At 35.1% G+C, this 19015-nt stretch overlaps 2 protein-coding genes across 2 annotated transcripts; both read right to left on the reverse strand.

Moving 5' to 3' along the window:
* Positions 1-5064: 5064 nt before the first annotated feature.
* Positions 5065-8742, reverse strand: LOC146158211 (large ribosomal subunit protein P1-like). The gene is made up of 5 exons (XM_083384658.1): positions 8551-8742; positions 7385-7459; positions 6938-7049; positions 5653-5730; positions 5065-5104 (listed from the first exon to the last, which is right to left on the reverse strand). The coding sequence occupies exons 1-4, from the start codon at positions 8617-8619 to the stop codon at positions 5660-5662; spliced, it is 327 nt and encodes a 108-aa protein (XP_083240784.1). The 5' UTR covers positions 8620-8742; the 3' UTR covers positions 5065-5104; positions 5653-5659.
* A 1369-nt stretch (positions 8743-10111) lies between these two features.
* On the reverse strand, positions 10112-15872 carry LOC146158212 (transmembrane protein 45B-like). Its single transcript, XM_083385616.1, has 8 exons — positions 15756-15872; positions 15264-15373; positions 14845-15015; positions 14516-14622; positions 14005-14136; positions 13363-13477; positions 11670-11778; positions 10112-10529 (listed from the first exon to the last, which is right to left on the reverse strand). Exons 1-8 carry the CDS (start codon positions 15845-15847, stop codon positions 10397-10399), a joined length of 969 nt encoding a protein of 322 aa, XP_083241742.1. The 5' UTR covers positions 15848-15872; the 3' UTR covers positions 10112-10396.
* Between the last annotated feature and the right edge of the window lie 3143 nt (positions 15873-19015).

Consider the following 19015-nt stretch of genomic DNA (forward strand, 5'->3'; position numbering starts at 1 on the left):
CCTCTTCTGTTGGGTATTTAGAATTCTCCACAGCAGGTAAGATTTTTCGGTTATGTGTTTGTTTCCATGATGGTTGAAATCAAATCTTTATTTTTGTTTGTTCTTTACAACAAGTAAATGAAGTGGAGATTTTTATCATTTTTTATTTTCTACCTCTGCCGTTCCGCTCACAATATGGTATGTTATGCTGCTATCTCATAAATGTAGGGTAATTATAGCTCAGCCGATGGTGCGAAATGAATTAATCCTTGGCTGCTATAGTTACAACTTGACAGCTATTTGTATTAAATGTTTCAGTTGCACATAAGAACATGCAGTAAAAGTACGCCCATGTAAACTTCTTCCTGTTGAAAATCGAATTTAAAGGAAAGTATGCGTTTTCGAGTTTCCATTAGTTAAGAAAAATCTTCGATACAGTTGTCTGCTTTGGTATAACTTTATTTTCTAAAAATCGCTTGAAATCGCTTTGACTAAAAATCGCTTTTTGTGCTATACTTGACACTGAAATGAGTCGAATATCTGCATCGACTTTAACATCTTATGAAACACTGAAAAAATCCTTCTATTGTATTATTTAGATCCTCCATTTTAACATCGGAAATTGCACGAAACGACTCAAGGCAGCGTCAAAGTCAAACTAATATTACATGATCACGTATATTTAACGACAATGTTGGTTTTATAGCAGCAACTTCGTCATATTGTGTTTACACAGAGAATTTTTGTTTTAATCGATGTGTCGTAACGGAAAATTTTCAGTAAAAATCTATGGCCTAAATTCTTTGCAATCCTTTCAATGTTTGCGTTACTTCTTGCAGCCTATGTGCAAACGATAAACGGAAAGTTTTCGGTAAAATTCCGTTACGTAGATTTCTTGTAACCACATTCTAATGTTTGCGATATCCTTGCAGCGAATTTGCAAAAATTCAAATTGCTGACACCAATTTTTATGCGTCAAGGCATTTATATCCGTTTTAGCATATGTTTTCAAAACACCGCGGTCTGAACATTAATCGGTTTCCCCGGTCGTGTGATTTCAAACTGTTGACATTTAACTGAAGTCAGAAGCTGTTTCGCAATCGCATTTTGACGTAAAAATTGTATGTTTCGCGTCAGAAATAAGTGTGAAAAAGGCTTGAGATACGCCCTTTTTGTCACGTGGTATTTTGTTAAGTATTATAAGAATTAATGACGGAAATCTTTCTTTGTTCGCAGAAATTTTCTTAACTGATTCTCGTCTATAAATAGCGTGTTCAATCAATATAAAATGAGGCTTTTACAGCTTTTACTCAGACAGCAAACTCGAGTGCTTTTGTGACTGAAGACAGCAAAATTGACTGTTCATGTATCTGAACTAAAGGAAAGAATTGGACCTATCTGGCCTCACGAAGACAGGCCATCTCAAATCCTGAAGGAGTGTGGTCGATTCATCTTGGCAATTATATAAATGAAGACTCATTAATCTGACCCACCCCCTCAGTTTCGTTTCTGTAGTATTTTGTTGGTGATGGCTACTAAACGATGTTTTTATGACTGTAGACTTCTTTTCTATTTTAAACAATCTAAGATTTTTAAAGAATATGTTTTTATCACTATCTGGTACTTCCTGAGACCGCAAAAAACTACCACCAATAGCAGCTGCGCTATACAATCAACTGTTGTGTTTTATCTGAAAAAAATTGACTGTTTTGTTTGAGTTTTTCGTGTTTTTTTCATACCATTAGTTCTACCGCGCATAGGCCTATTTGTTTTAAATAAAGCAGTCTAACTAAAGCAAACCATGAATTTGTAAAGCGGTTTTAACTAATGCTTATGCGGGCTTTATTCTTTATTTTTCTATCCGCACTGAACTAAACATTTGAGAAGCCGGGTTGGCAAAACATTTATTACGAATTAAAAAAAACAATGTTATCTGTCTACACTTTACAACGTGCGAAATATGACGACAAATACTGTATTTTATGGGTTACTAAGAAAACGATGCGCTGTTACTGTTCAGTGATCTTTAGCTAATATTCTCTTTCTTTTGATGAATAGTTTTATATTTAAATAAAACTGAACGCGTTTTTATCCCGAACATAACCAGAACCGGACTGTTGCTTGATTTTAATCAACCACTGTGAAATGACAAAAGTCTGAATTAATTTTTCAACATCATCAAAAGGTTGACATGTCGTTGCTGAAGAGTGACTTTAAAACATTAACAGTGCAATCATACTAAAACAGATTTTATTTTAGGTGCCATAGTAGAAGTTTAGGATCGGTCTTTTATACACTCCAAAATTTATACATATAGTCTATACCAGTGCTCTTCAACTGGTGTCCACGGTACACCCTAGTGTGCACCAAATTATGGATGGGGTGAACCAGTACGAAAAGGTATACAAGAGTGCATCACAAACTTTCAATGAAATATTAATATTTAACAGTGAATGCTGTTTTATGACAGGCAATAGTACTCGCAAGCAGCCTGCAGCCATGATAGAACTCTCGCCGACAGTGTTTAAATAAAACTTCGGCAGCTCCTCTCGGTTTAATTAACATTAGAATAATGATTTTTCATATCGCTTTTTACCTAGACCTACCATATGTCCTCTCTTGGGAGGATTTGTCCTCTTTTCTGAAGAAAAATGAATGGTCTTTGGAGGACGCTCAAAAATGCCCAAATGTCCGTTTTTTTGCATTTCGAGTTAGATGTTTATACTTTTAGCAAGACTTTTAGGCGAGACGCTGTATTTTCCCCTACCTTCCCTACCTTCTTGGTTGTTAGTTGCAAACATTGCGCCAGAAAATTGCAACAGAAACTCACATGTAAAAAAGGCCCATTAGGCTAATAAATCAAAGGTGTGAGTTTTGTAGGCGTATCCTTCTATAATATCTATGTCCAGCAATATTTCCAGCACTCCAAAACAGAAGAAATGTTGAGTGAACAGTTAAAGATCATGCAATTTTACTTTAGCATTATGGCCCATAATGCAAATGTTGAACGCATATTTTCTGTGATGCAGTCACAATGGCGCAAAGAAATAGACAGCCTATTTGTTGGATCAGTTTCGGGCATCTTGACGGTTGTATAAAATTTCAATGATATAACGTGTAAACAATTTTACGATCTCGTTAAAAATGATTATTCCTTTTTGGCAAAAGTTAAGGGAACCGCAAAGTATTCATGGGCTGAATCTGAAAAATAAATTTGATTTGTTGCTTTGTAATTTTGCCTGCAACTACAAGAAAATGTAAAACATCATCAAACTCAAACGTTACAATTCTACTTACCGGCAAAAATGCCCTCTTTTTGGTTGCTCAATATGTAGCCCTATTTTAACTCAGTTTATCTTTCTAGTTAACAGGGTGCACGAGTTTGTCACAAAAACTTGAAGGTTTCACCAAACCAAAAAAAAGTAGAAGATCACTGAAGTAGAGCCTATATCTGCGAGATACAGGCTGAATCACTTGGCTGAAATGTGCCTGGATACTGGCCTGGCCCAATCGCGCAGTGCGGCAAAAAAAAACACAGCTGCGTAAAGTGTGTAACCGATATTTTCCGCGTACAACTAAATGGGTGCGCCGTTGGGCCCCGACAAGTGAACTTCGCAAATGCCAGCAAATAGCGCAAAACATTCAAATAGCCTATAAAACCTAATATTGGCGAAAATATTAAAAATCGCGCGAATTTGTGTATTGTGTTTCTAGTATGTTTAAGCTAATTTGGTAGAGTGGTTTAACCCAAAGCCGAGGCCTACTGTCTATTAGTTCGTGAATTTACGATATAAAGGCGTTTTTGCGTTTGGAACCTTACGATTTAAAGACGTTCCTTGACTGTGTGAAACATCCCGATATATATTTCTGGTCATTCTTTGGCTTTAGTCCACAAAGGCTGCGTAACATACGAGAAAGATTCAACTTGCTGTGGAGTGTTAAATTTCAGATATATTTTCACCACTCTATTTTCGTATTCTACTCAGCCTATGTGGCAGCTAAACCACAGTTTCTCGCAAGGTGCAGCCCAGATTAAAGAAACACTAAGCTAAGAAGGCCGGAAATATATAACAGTATGACCAACAATCAAATAGCGTAACAATTCGGTGGACAGGTTACACAGCAATACGCTAAAAGGGGTGTCGTGATCCACAATAGGAGTCAGCCGACTCGACAAAACCTTTCGGTCATTCGCCACTACCGGAGTCCTTTGGGTGAATTCGTCGTATAGTTCGTGTATGAAAGCAGTGCTTTTCAATCCGTGGAATGGTACGCACTTGTTCGGATTAAAAAATTATAATGCGGATGTAAATACGGTAATCAAATAAGTTGATGCGCCAGCTTATGCGTTACAGGTCAGAATTGGTCAACTAGAATACTAGATTTCTAATCTATGAATTAGTTAGAGCAAAACGCAGCTAATTTTTGGCCAACAGCATTTTTAGTCTCTCAGTTAAAACAAGAATTTCAATTAAACTTTTTGACTGGAATGACTTGTTTGTGATTATTACGGTTTCGAAGATTAACACACACAGGTTTTCCATTGACGTTCTGATCGAAATAATTTGAGAGTTAAAAATGGTTGAAAAAATTAAGTATAATTCGATTTTTTAGGGGAATTTGAAAATATAATCCTCGAATTTCAATTGTAATCTTTAACTTTGAAAAGCCATAATACCTTCCACTGTAGTTTTAAAAATAGAAAAAAACTGACAGCTGCAAACTTAATGTGCTTGATTCAAGAGAATGAAAACTGAATTAAAAAAGTGTGAACGGTTCTTTTTTTAAAGGATGAAAAGCGCCGAATAAAATCATACCCATGATAATAGGCAGGGGGGAATATTATTAATTTGTTTGCTGCTGAAAAGTGTACAATTCGTATACGTAAAGAATTTTTTTCTGGGCCTAAACTAACAGCTTGCATTTCATACGGCCGAACTAAGGTTTTCGTACATCAATCCAGGAGTACTAAACATTTTGTGGATAACATAAAACCGTTAACTCTCTTAAAATACTAGATCAGTTGTTCTTTAAAGCTTTAACAAAAGCTTGGCTATTTTCCTTTGCACTCTAAAAACCACACACTTTGACGACGATTCGCATTTATTTGACGTTTCGTTGAACTCTGCACGAAAAATAAAGTTTGATTAGAACTGCGAAGTCAAAACAGCAACATTTTCTAATTTAGGTGGACGTGTTTGGTTGTTCAGAGGGATAGAGAAAAAATGCATCAGAAATCAGAATGCGCTTTTTAGCTTCATCATTACAACCAAACTGGCCCTCAAACAGAGGGACAAGTAGCTAAAATGTTTAGATTTGTTTTATGTCCAACCAGTGGTAAATACGCCTTAAACAGCAAAACTCCGTACAAATTCGAAGTGGAATCCATCATTATGTGAACACAGTTGAATTGCAACAAGCAAAAAATAACGAGTTCAAACACTTTATCCACCTTTTAGTTAGAGAACTAATTAAACAAAAGCTCTCCAAACTTTTGAGCCGGATTCGCGAGTTGTATAACGAGAATTATTTCTGCCTTTTTATCGTTATCATCTACAGGTTGTGGAATGTTTTATTTCATTAAAAAGAATGCGCACACTAAAACGTTAAAACCAGGTTTTATAAACCACAGATTTTATTTGGGGGAATTGTAATAAGACTTTAGAAACTTACCTTTAATTTAGTCAAAGAGACCGAATCCCATATCGTCATCGGATTCCTCTTCAGACTCTTCCTTCTTTTCTTCTTTTACTAAAAACAGGGTTTTGGTAAATTCACGTATTTAAAGCTGGTTCTAATTTTCAAAAGTTGCGTTGTTAAAGGGTTAAAAAAAACAGTGGTGGCAATTTAAAAATTGCAAGTTATATTCAATCTACTCCCTAGTGTCAAATTTCTTACATCTGCCAATATTCAGGTTTTGTTTAAAGTTGTTTACATTCACAGTAGCTATAAAGGGTTCAACAAAGGTAGACTGGGAACACCTACCGCAGGGTTAGCCAACAGCAACATATCCAACATTAAGCAATAATTTTTTACGAAAATATTAATATCCTACATTAATCAAAGTATTTTTTCCAATAACAAAATCTGCCTGAATCCATATGGTGAAAACAAACGATTCTGGATGCACATCAATGATAAAGATTGAACTCAGTACAAAAAAACCCGAAAATTTATACAAACAAACTGATTTTCGGTTTACTAAGTCACTTAGTTTAATCTTTATCATACATTAAGCAATAAACTTCCTAGAATTTTTTTTATAAAATGTAACTAAAGTGCTAACTTCTCAAGCTGAAACCATTTGCTGGTTTGACTGTAGTAATGACATTATTTGCTACTGTATTCCACAGCTTGACTGTTTGTCATTTTTTGGAAACAAACCACTAAAAAAGTTAACAAGGTTTCTAACATGTAAAGAAACTATCTGCTTGTTTGGTTGCAGGGTATGTGAAAAAAATTGTTACTGTTTTCGGCAGCTGTAATTTTTGTCAATTTTTTTGGAAACCAACCATAAAAAAATTTATAACGTAACTAAGGTTCTAACATCTGAAGATGGGCCATTTGCTTGTTTGACTGTAGGTAATGAGATTATTTGTTACCGTATCCTGCAGCTGAACTTTTTTGTTAAATTTTTTAGAAATAAACCACTATACAAATGTATAAGGTAACAAGGTTTCTACATTTAAAGCTGAAGCCATTTACTTGTTTGAGTGAAGTAAAGACATTACTTGTTACTGTATCCGGCATCGTAGTTTTGGTAAATTTTTTCGGAAACAAAACACTAAAAGAAAATTTATAAGGTAACTAAGGCTTGAACATTTAAAGATGTAGTAAAGAAATTTGTTACTGTATCTGGCAGCTGCACGTTTTGTATATTTTTTTGGAAAAAAGATACTAAAAGAATCTGGCATCCCTATGTTGTTGTATATTTTTACAACAAACTGGCAAATACTACCTTCTTCCTTTGCTTCTTCAGCACCTCCAGCAGCCGCGGCACCACCAGCTGGCGCTCCACTGCCAACACCAACGTTGCAGATCAGGGCTTTAACATCAACACCTTCCAGAGCCTGTTGCAATTTATTTTTAATTTAATTGGTTAATGTCTGAACAGGACATTTGAAAAATACAATCGGCACAGTGCAATATTTTTCGTTGCTCAGAGGGATAGAGAAAAAATGTGCATCAAAAGTCAGTAAGCGCTAAAAGGTTTCATCATTGCAACAAAAATAATCTTAAAAGCTTTCAACAGGTCGAAAACTATTTTGCACTTCTAATTCGATTGACTAATAAATTACAAATGCAAAAGCATATTTTAACATAATGAAACTCCTAATAAACACAAATAAAAATTATTTTAAAACAAATCTAATAGTTGAAAATTTTAGTAGTTGACTTTACAAACCTTTGCAAAAAGACCAGGCCAGAAGGAATCAATTGTGACATTGGCCGCCTTTAGAATGGCATTGATCTTGTCACTCTACAAAAAAATATTATTTTAATATAACATTGGTTATTAACTATCTTTACCCTTAGAAAATAAGTAGAAATATTGACGCTGGTCTGGAATCCTACCACATTTTTATCTGGGGGTTTATATTGCTAACATTGTTTCAGTTAGGGATGGTACCACACCAGTCTGCATTCTGTAACAGGTGCACACCAACAAATTTTTTTTTTAAATTGAGTGCACCTTAATTGGTATATCGCACACTTAATCTTCATGAAAAAGCAAAATTTTGGTAGGATTTTCAACTAAGGTTAATCTCACATCTCAAAATTGTTTTGCACATCCAAATCTTGGAGTGAAGGGCCATAAACTGCATACTGGCTTTCTCCTTCTCAGACAAGAGTTTATATAGCCAAGATAATTTGGGTTGGGGTGCGCGAGTTATCGCTTGATTGGTAAGTACTCTTATTTACTTTCCAATGTGTATTTCTAGCAATTTCATTTTGACAACTTGTTTTCACTCTAAAAAAGTGGTAGGACAAGCATCAGCATTTTTTTTTTGAGAAATGAAGAAATATGTGAACGAGTTAAATAAATGTTAAAATAACATATCATACTAAACCCACAAAACCATGAGTTTACTGAACTATTAGTAATACTGGAAACTAGCTGTGTTGTGAAGTAATCAACAAATGGCATGTTTTTGCAACTGTAATAAAGCCAAGATATTGGTTGCTGGTCTAGACTCCTGCCACAGTATTGAAACAATTATTAAAGCAACGCAGAATGTTTGGGTGAGGGTAATTAACGCACAATATTTTGGATAGGCTGGCAATTAGTGTTTTGTTAAAGGTAACCAATGCACAATATTTAATATTATTGCTTAACCACCCTAACCCAAATAATGTGCGTTGTGGTAGGATTCTAGACCAGCGCCTTTAAAACGTATATTTTATTTTTGTAATAGTAATTGTTACAAAAATCAAATGACCAGTGACAATATACATTGTTTTACCAGCCCTAATGTGCAAGTCACAGGTTTCAAAGTTAATTCAAGGAAAAAATGACCCCAAATCAAATGACAATTGATGAATGGAGGTAACGTAGCTAAAACGGCTTACGGTGATTTCGATGTCATCGTCGTTAAGAATCAAGGCTGCATAGACGCAGGCGAGTTCAGAGTTTTCCATTTTAGTTGCTTGGCGAGGTTGGATGGACTAGAAATACGGTGCACGTCGCCGATATTTATTACGGCCTTAGCTCGAAGAACGATACACCTCTGGACTATCCTGGCAGAGAAAAGAAAGACCCGGATGCTTTTTCACGCAATGTGCGCAGCCGGCATAGAAACTTTACCATTCTGTGGTAACCGGCCAAATTTGTCAAAAAAGTTTCATACCTTTCTAAACTTTTGACTCAAGTCTTCGGTCGTTTATAAATTTTTTTTTACAATTTTTTTTCTATCGTACAACTTGAAGGTGATATACAGAATAATTTTGGTTGTATGTACGTATTGTTAATGTGCAACTCAACACTATATACATTCTTCAAGCGATGCGAAATATTTATAAGGCACAATTGTAATCCAAAATACTCGTCGCGCTACCTCATTTGTAAAACAAAATTGCAAAGCAATTTTATAGTAGTTCACAAAATCACTCTAGCCAAACAAGTAATATTTTTTAAGTTATATATATAGCAACATACGAAATTGAGGACAACTGTGGTAACTTGTCGAAATAAGCTACTGGGTAATCAAGATAATGGATCGGTGACTTAAATAAGAAATATAATATGTTAAACTTTCTTGGGTGACAATATTGTTGATTTAAAAACATAAAACCTGGGTCAACAAATAATTTTACATAGCCTACTAGTAATTTAGCCCTACATACAAAGATATGTTTCAGCCTAAAATATTACTTAATTTGGAAATTAATGTATGTGTAAAACTATAAACAACTTATCGTTCACAAACGTTTCTAAACATGCAAGCACTGTTGTATAAGTTTGTATTTTTTCAACGTTTAACATTTATGTGTTATACTCAAGATGATTTATATATATCCTTTATCCAATTGTCAACAAAATGAACTTTAAAAAATATATATATGTCGTAGTATATACACACATTTACATGACAATAAGTCACCAAATTAGTGCAAAAATGCCACACACAAAAATGTAAATTGGGGAGCGATAAATGTTGGAAATAAATAAACATTTTTATATCCTGTAGTTGCTGAAATTAATTAATGTTCCGCACTCATGTACAACTGCACCTTTGGTCAATTCATGATTGCGCGTTACTACAAAACTACAGCTCAAATGCATCGGATAGATAGAAAGCGACCATTATTGCGGACAATTATATATCTATATATAAATTATATATATAATATATACATGCATATAAAGATTTAATTAAAAAAAATAGCGAAACGTAACAGTGTTTGACAAAAGGCCACTACAGCAGGACCGGCCGTTCAAAATATTTACATGGAGTGATAATACGTACAGAATGGTATACAAATACACTCAGTCCTTCGTATAGTATAAGCGTCTAGCAAAATGCGGAATGAACAAACCTTTTTCATAAAAAGTGAGGGAAAATACAAAATACGGTTTTACAGAGGGGTGTTACAGCGCTTTAAACCTTATTTACAAAGAGTGCCGAAAAACATAAACAACACATGGTTTTACCGCATACCGTTTTAAAAATTTTAACTTTTTTGACAAAGAGTGAAAAAAAAACGGTTTTACCGCCTTTTGTTTCATCATGCATGATGATAAACATGTTTAACCTCTTTCACAAAGAGCGCAAAATATGAAAAAATATGTTTTTTTCCGCAGGCCGTTTCAAAATTTTTACCCCTTTTTTTTCCAACGAGTGCGGAAGAATAGAAAAATAAGCGAAAGCGAAGTCCAAACAAGAAGATTTTCCCGAAAGAAATCGACGGAAACTTTTCACAATTCGTCTTCTTCTTCGCCATTTGAAAGCAAGCCGCTGTTAAGTGGAGTGCTCGAGTTTAACTTGCCGTTCATCCGAGAGTAGCCTTTAACAAAGGATGGATCTAGACGCCCGCGCTTTTTAAGGAATCTTGAAGATGAAAATTAAAAATATAATCTTGAGTCTTTGTATTAAAAGTTTGTAACTTTAGTGATTTAAAACATTAATTAAGCCTACGCATAATATGAAACCATGTAGGCTTGAAGAGTTGGTGTCTGAACATTTTTTCATTTTCGATAACTTACAAGTCCGTCTCCAGTCAAGTCGTCAGTTACGGACGTCAAATCGCAAGTCATTGGCACAAAAGTAAATGCTAAACTTATAAAGTTGGTGACCTTATTCCATGACTAACAATATTCGCATAGCCAAAATCAAGCATACTTTTTACGTCTAAAAGTGTAGGACCAATACTTGATATTACAACACTTGATAATAATGTAGGTAATTTCTCATAATTTCGAGTAATTTGTCTCAAAACAAGTCAAGTCATTTGAAAACAGTTTCCGAAGTTCTGACTTAATAAACTTATTGGATAAATTAAAAAAAATAGTATAGGACATCGCACATACAATCAGTGATTTTACCAAATCGATTAATCTATTAATGTCAAACCTAGAGGAAATTATGTTGAAAATGGAAGACGTTTTCTGTAAGTTCAAAGCTAACTGCTAACTATAGAGATAGACCGATATATGAATTTAACGATAATATCGGCCGATATTTGGCTTCTACCAACATAAGGTTGGACTGATATTTTTCTACAAAATTATGATAAATTTATTTTACATTTCTCATTCCAAAAAAGATCTTAACATCATGCCAAGCTAACAAGTAAAATATGAGTTTATTAAACACTGGTTTGAAAAATGCATTGTTATTTGGATGGTATTCGCAAATGATTTAAATTTTGAGCATATTTAATGTAAATAAAAAAAATCGGGCATCGGATATCGGTATCGGTATGCAAAAGTGATAACGGTCGACCTCTAATTCGAACTTAAACTTTTTCATTTTCAGGAGGTTGATATACGGCTTACAAGGAAAAGGTTGGGATCTACTTGTGGCCGAGCGGCCAACTAAAAACAACAAAGGCCAGCGCGATTAAGATTTTGTGAATTTCGTTTTGACATTTGGGAGTTCAAATTGAGTGCAAACCATTTCGACAATTTGCCACTCAAAGCCAATATATTCGAAACCCATAAGATTGGGCATAACAAAAATCACACTTACTTATACACCAGGAAGTACACAAATCCGACGAAGAAAAAGCAGGCGGCAATGTGCCAAGACCAGAAAAGAGTGATGAACATCAAATTCATCTCGCCCGCTTCGTTGCAGTCTAAAAAAACAGTACAATTTTTTTTTCAAGTCTATTTTGCTGCGTCAGGCGCCAGATGATTGTGCAAAACATGGTGCATATTACGAAAAAAAGCTGTAACTGCTATGTTAGGTTTGAACAAAAATTAAAGAACACAAAATCTTAAAATAACTTACAATATATATTTTTAAAAGACACAAAGAAGGCTCTCAGGCCAGCACAAAAAATTGGATACCTTTCGAAAGTTACAAACACTCAAACAAATATGATATTTTCCGAAAGTTATCAATAACCCAACAAATCTGAAGTTTCTCGAAAGCTACTGTTTCGCCCGCTTCATTGAAGTCTAAAAAACAGTGTTGGCCTTTTTTAAGTTGATTTTGTTGCGTTAGGTGCGATATTATGGGTTGTGATCTGTAGAGTTTTTGAGATGAACATGAGGTCTAGTCGAGCCAAGGGTAATAATGTTGATTTCCCAAACCAACGTTAGAAAATAATATGTCAGTTTCAAAGCGAAAGCTGCATACAGGATGTAGCAGCAATATCTATACATACAGGATGCAGCAGCAATAACTAGACGGTTGGACGATGATTCGGATATGAGCAAAGGCCTTTTTTTCTTCAAAAGTTGGGCTTTGATTACCGCTTAGAAATATATTTACGGCAACTATTTCATTTACATGTATAAATATCATTCTCTGCTGGAGTGGCATCAGCAGGCTATACTTTAAGATAATTTTGGGAGAAATTTTAAACACCGTTTCGATGCATCACCTTTAAAACTATGTGGTTGTGGGTTCGAACCTCACTCCAAGCTATAAATTTTCCTAGCCTTGTCTTGCTGGCACGAAAAATATTTAATCTACATACTGATTCGGTCCATAATGTCGTGTGGGCTTCCTAAGAACCCACAAAAGTAAATATTTGCATTTAAAATCGTTTCGCTTTGGGAATTCCGCGTTTTGTTTTATTAGGAAGCATCACAGTTGGACTTGAGCGCTGCTTACGTGACTGCTGCCACGGGCCCTGGCGGCGTAACCACGCTATGTCAATAGTTCTAAACCTGACACGTCATTTGGGTTTAACCAAAGGCAAACAAGGGTCATAGGAAATGTATGTGTTGTTCTTTGGAAACGACCGTCGAAATAACTAAAGTTTAAACCGATGTTATTTTAAGCGTTTTATACAACGGTTATACGTCGAATACAACAAACGAAACAGTTATTGGTAAATTATATGTTATATGTTAAACTGTGTCGCAAAAGAATGACTTCCATGTTTTTTGAATGTTTACATATTTTTGTATCTTTTGTAATTTTTATTTGGCCCACAATTGTAATAATCGTTTTTTAATCAGGAAACTTTAGCGACTGTGCTAAATTACGAATCTCTGAAAATAAATCAACAACATCCAAACTTAAACATCCAAAATAAATATTAGCACATTCCACTTTCAACCGACTTACATTAGACGATGCTAACTTTCAGGTGACTAAAACAACGAACTTCAATCGCAGCAAAGTTTCGTCAAAAAAACATAACACTACCACAATTGGAACTCCAGATTGCGAAATATTTCTACCTTACCAATGGAATCGCTGGCACCCATATCAGCATTTCTCTTGTGTTTTTCTTGCAACGATCCACTGCCGTTTGAATGATCTGGTGCCATGCAAGGGTCCCAAGGAGTACCGTGGGGTGGGTATAGAATGTAGGCGACCTGTTCTCGAGCAAATACACGCAATTGCTGCTGAACACCACTTATACTGTAGATTGGAGTGACGTGATTAATTATTGTGTTACGATCGTGGATGGTTTTAGATCCGCAAGTTGCTAAACATTTTCAGTATTACAAGACCCAAAAAATAACACACGGAAAACTTTTTCATTGAAAAAAAAAAAACATTTACTGGAACATGTAAAGTTATGACACTCAAAAGGCCCGTAACTAACAATACCTATCCTTGTTGTTATCCAATTATTCAAACAAAATTCATACGAAATTTGTCATTTCGTGACCCATGACTCTGCCCAAACAATAGACAAGCATATTGGACATGGTTCTAGTATTACACAATACACAAATAATAATTAATGATTTATTTCTAAGTAAGCAGTTAAATGACTGCACTACACATTGATGCTTTGTTAAGTAAATATAATAGGTCAATAGCAGAAACAAACCTAACATGCAAATGTTCCAATGAGTATGTACATTATTTAAAACATGATTTTTAGGGCTAATACCTGCCAAAACCATGTCCCTTGTGCTATGAGTAGCGTTGAGTGGATCATTTCAAGGATGTGGAGAGAATTGCGTTTGTTAATCACAAAACATTCCATCATTGCCACTATAGCACTTGGCCACACTGTTAGCACCTGAGAACACAATTAATCAAATTTTTTCAGCTTTTTTTTATTTTTTTGCTTTTAAATAGGGCAATTATTTTTTGACTTATTTTATACTTAAATTGGAAAATTTAAATTAATACTTGAATTTGTCAAAATTATTTCATATTACATTCGACTAAGCATTTGTATGAGTTTTGCATAAACCCGAAGACAAACTGGTTTGTGTCGACTGGTAGTCAGTAATACATCAAAAACGTGTGGTCGATGACGACAAGACACAAGCGGTATTTCTTATAACAATATATTGTTTAAATCAATGTATTTCTAATTTGGCAAAATTTTGGCAAAATAATATATTTTTAGGTCAAAATATAATCGTCCTACTTATAAATTATCTAGAACTCACCAGTAAGATGTGCACTCTAGTGTCGATGTTCGATCTTCCGTGAAGGTGAAAGAAAAATATAAAGCCTTCGATAAAGAGCGCCAGGGCACCACCAAGCCGGTCAAGACCTTAGTTTAAGCGAACCAATAATGACTTTAATATAAAAAGTATTTTAAAAACCAACAAGAAAGTTAAATGACATTTGGAGCATGACAAATCATTTTTAAAAATCCAGCATTTAAAGCCTACCCTCCCTCATACAGTTCTCATCCTATTTATTATTTATGAGGGGTGCCGCAAGCCATAAAAGGTTGAGAACCACTGCCCTAATATATAGATGGGCAACTTGCCTGGAGGTATCACATGCGATGCTGTGAATGCAATAATGTCACAAATCCCTGACAAACCAAAGAAAAAGTACATGGTGGAATGCTGCCAATTCATGGGGTGAGTGAAACCACCCTCTGCGGAATGGAGGTGACCCATGGGCGCCCCGGGGTAAAACAATTCAACCAGCATACCTGTAAAAATAAAACATTGCCCAAGTCTAGAAATCCTGGCGAAAATATTCTTGTTTTCACTAACTTTATTGAAAATGTTAGTAATGGATGTTTCTATACAAAAAAAATTTGAAAAATTTTAACTGACATGGTACCAGTCGCTAAAACTGCCAAATACTATAAGACCAGAAAGAAAAGTGCACTAAAGGTAATGCCACATGCATTTTCATTTTATTTTTTTACACTAAACTGGTAATAAATATTCTTACCTATAGTGATCATGACAATTTTTATGACTCCTTCGATCATCAATCCTGAACAAGGTATGCGGTTTCGACAGCAGTAGAAAAGGCCACCTGCCTTGGAGTTTTGACGCGAGCTATACAGTTTAAAGTTACACTTGTTAAGGTGACAAACCAAAGAACCGCAGCAAAACAGGTAAAGCTTTCATTGTCTTACAAAACACATGTTTCATCGGTCTATTTAGTTTGAATGTTAATTATATATGGAGACACATGGGTACAAAATTTATTATTAGAACCTGAATTAACATAGATAAATAACATCTAAAATAAAATAATCTCTTTTCTATTTAGACTTAGAGGTAGCGACTTTTAAACCAAAAGTAAAAGGTAAATATTTGTACAAAATTACTAAAATATTAAAATAGACCCTACAATTATACAGAATAAATCAATGTATAAGTTGGCAGTATTAAATCAAAGCGATGCTTAATTGCATTCATTAGATAAAATACCTACCTTAGGTAGACCTTGGCATACTTGAATGCATACCAAATGCCAAAAATCAAAAAGAAAGATCCAGGTAACACATGACCGCCATAACTTCCCATTGCCACAAGTTACTTAATAAACTGCTGAACATAAAGGCAATAGTGATTTATATGGAGAATGTAATGGCATAGTGATTTATGTGGAGAAAGTAATAAACGTGTTATTAAGATTCAGAATTATTAATACCTAATTGCTGAGCTTTCCTGCTGAAACAACTGTACAAGTTCTCATATACCGACGTTAATCTAGAATTAGGGTTCCTCTCTGGGAATGTTTCAACAGAAATTCGCAGTATTTCCCGCGAAATAATGATCCCGAATCCCTGGAATTTTTTTTATAATCCCGGTTATTCAGCAACATAGCAAAACTTAAAAAAAAAGCAAAACTGTTTTCTAAATAAAAACAAATAAGGGTGCAGCCTTTAATACGAGAAGGTCTTGTAAGATTGCAGAAGCAATACTACAGACACGAAAATTTCGTCAGGATTCCCGGGAATCTTTCAATCCCGTTTCCCGGAAGTGAAAAAATTCCGGGAAAAAGAGGAACCCTCTAGAATCCTACCACAACGCACATTAGTGGGGTTAGCGTTTGGGTTAGGGTGGGTCAAGTATTATTATTAACCAATAAATATAATAATACGTGACCCACCAACACCCAAACACTAACTCGCACTCTAACCCAAATTAGGTGGGTTGCTTTAGTTGTTTAAAGGGTGCTGTGCAGCTGTGGTACTAAAATAGCCGAATTTCTCAGCTTTGGCCGTCTGGCAACCCTGTTTCGTGGTGTACGTGACTCTTTTAACGTACCTAGCTACGAAACTCGCGGCAGTCAGTCACGCATCAGTAATACTCGTTGACAACAAATCTTTGCCGGAATATTAGAAACATATCAGTTTTAGAATTTTTAGTTTGAAAATCATTTATTTAAAAAATGTTTGTAAAAAGAACTATTGCCCTTTACCAGTTTTTCTATAGCGTATGCCAATAAATCTATTTTTTAAGAAATACATTTTGCTAACTCAAATATAATATATCTTGAAAATACTTCTAAACCAAAATTTGCTCGCATTTCTGAATTACAGCATTATAGCACACCGTAGTGATTTTTATTTAAAAAAATGACAATCATAAAAAAAAAATTTCCATTTGTTTAAACACTAAAAAAACACCTAAAAATAACTTTGTATCTTGGACCATCAATGTCTTGTACGAGGAAAAATTTGTATCTTGTGGCATACATTTTGTAAGTTCTTCTTTGACAATCTTCGAATATTTGTGGATTTCCGAATGGAGCGATAACTGCAGGACTGCAAGTTTAAGTAAAAACGTATATGGTTTCTATAGATTAAAAAACAAATGTCGTTATACGCTTGAGTGAACACGTCACCCAAATTGTTTTCTTTTCCAGACTAGTCAGGCAGCAGATGGGCTTGCTTTGACTATTTTGCTGGTGTTTTGTTGCACAGCGTTTTATGTTTTGTAGTTTTACAAAGTCGAGCATTAAAACTACGAAAAAATACTGAATTGTTTAGTAAACAGCCGCTAATTGCGCAGCTATACAAGCAACAACAACGAGGTATAATTAATTACTGAAGCAATGTCTACAAAACTGACTGTCTGGCGAGATAAGCTTCCGTGTTTACACGCTTTGAGTGTCAAAATAGTTATGACAGATTGTTTAAACTGCGTTGAGAAAAGTTTTCTTGTCGGTGACACGTGATAATATGAACAAGTTGCATTCGAATTGATTGGCAATGGATCAGATTTTAAAATGGATTTGGTTTATGCTATTAAAGTAGCTATTTGACCATTTTTGAGTGTTAGCCTGACATCTCATAAAGCCGTAGAGAATAGTAGAGATAACAGGTATTAATAGTCGCCTCTTTGTTAAGTGACTAAGTGCGCCTGTTTGTTTACACTCCCGATTGTCTGGTCTTTAAATTAAGACCTAACATTTTGGGCGGTCAACATCAAACTTTTGTTGTTTTGATGTAAAAACTCTGGCACTGTGTTGCCAGTAAATATGTTTAAGACCAATTTCATGGCGCCGAATTTTTTTTGTTATTATCTGTTGCAAATCACATACTACATTTCTCCATTTAGTTTTTCCAGGAAGGCTAGGACTTATTTATAGTTCCAACGTTAATTGCTTTTTCTGTCAGCCTAGCACAGGAAGTCACAGACAAAGTGCTTGTCCGATAGTTGGTATGTTATTGCAACACCGATACTAAATGACGTCAGTACTAGAATAAACAGGCTAAATTACCGAAATGCCGTCTGAGTATCAGACAGGAACCTATACTGTTACTTGACATCAGGCATTGTATCGTTTCAATCCATTATTGTCGGTCATCTCTCACCCCAAGCAATACAATAAGTTGTTTTCACACCGTGTAAAACGATATCAGCGGAAAACTTCGCGGAAAAATTAATGTTTTATGCACAGCATTTTACTGGCAAGGTTCAAAAAAATTTTTTCACATTATCATTACGTAACATTTATGCCACAATCTAACAAATACGTCAAAGGCTCGGAACAGCCTGAAAACGGACACTCCGAATACTATGTACGCGTGAGCACGCCTCCAATCAGGCCTCGACTTAATCTGATAATATCCAATATGCAAGCTCGCAATAATAGTAAATTGCATGTGTAAACATTGTTTCTTTTCTCATTAATTTGTTTTTTATTCGTTTGGTCATATCTCATTGTGGGTGGCACAATGAAACTTGCATTAAAAGTGGGTCGCGAACTGAAAAAAGTTGGGAAGCACTGCTTTATGCCAAGCTTATTTTCGTTGGCCGCATTTTGTGGCTTCGCTATCACTTGGTCATTAGGTCTAACGTCGCAATTTTCTTTTTTGCGTGCGAAGGCTTTCTCAATTTAAAAATGACTGCGGAAATGGCGGACCTCGACCTTATAGTTGAACTTACTAGGTCAGCGTGGTCAACTAGAGGCCCGCGATCTTGGTTGAATTGACAATTGATGCAATCAAAATACAACAAAAGATGAAAATTATTGTTTTTTTGTCCACGATTAAATCGCCCGGCCACTCATGGCTGCATTTGCTCCTTTTTAATTCCGCTAATGTTAACAATCTTGTTATGCGCACAATGCGTCTAGTGTACTTCTAAAAGATTAACCTTTTTACGACAGTAACCAAATAGAAGCATTTTCTTCGCAAAATTAGCCTTAGTGCATAAAAATTGCACGTCAATTCGTTCGGG

The sequence above is a fragment of the Ascidiella aspersa genome, chromosome 3 (genome assembly GCF_963924565.1).
Source record: "Ascidiella aspersa chromosome 3, kaAscAspe10.2, whole genome shotgun sequence".
NCBI classification, from domain to species: domain Eukaryota; kingdom Metazoa; phylum Chordata; class Ascidiacea; order Phlebobranchia; family Ascidiidae; genus Ascidiella; species Ascidiella aspersa.

Bases quoted from the DNA above. Each gene is read 5' to 3' on its own strand.
- LOC146158211 (XM_083384658.1), bottom strand. From the start codon at position 8,619: ATGGAAAACTCTGAACTCGCCTGCGTCTATGCAGCCTTGATTCTTAAC. The intron at 7,460-8,550 runs GTAAGCCGTTTT...ATTTTTTTGTAG, and splicing joins ACGATGACATCGAAATCACC to AGTGACAAGATCAATGCCAT. The intron at 5,731-6,937 runs GTAGTATTTGCC...CCCTGTTTTTAG, and splicing joins TGAAGAAGCAAAGGAAGAAG to TAAAAGAAGAAAAGAAGGAA.
- LOC146158212 (XM_083385616.1), bottom strand. From the start codon at position 15,847: ATGGGAAGTTATGGCGGTCATGTGTTACCTGGATCTTTCTTTTTGATT. The intron at 13,478-14,004 runs GTATTAGCCCTA...GCTCGAGAACAG, and splicing joins AAGGGACATGGTTTTGGCAG to GTCGCCTACATTCTATACCC. The intron at 10,530-11,669 runs GTAAGTGTGATT...TTCATCTTCAAG, and splicing joins GTGTACTTCCTGGTGTATAA to ATTCCTTAAAAAGCGCGGGC.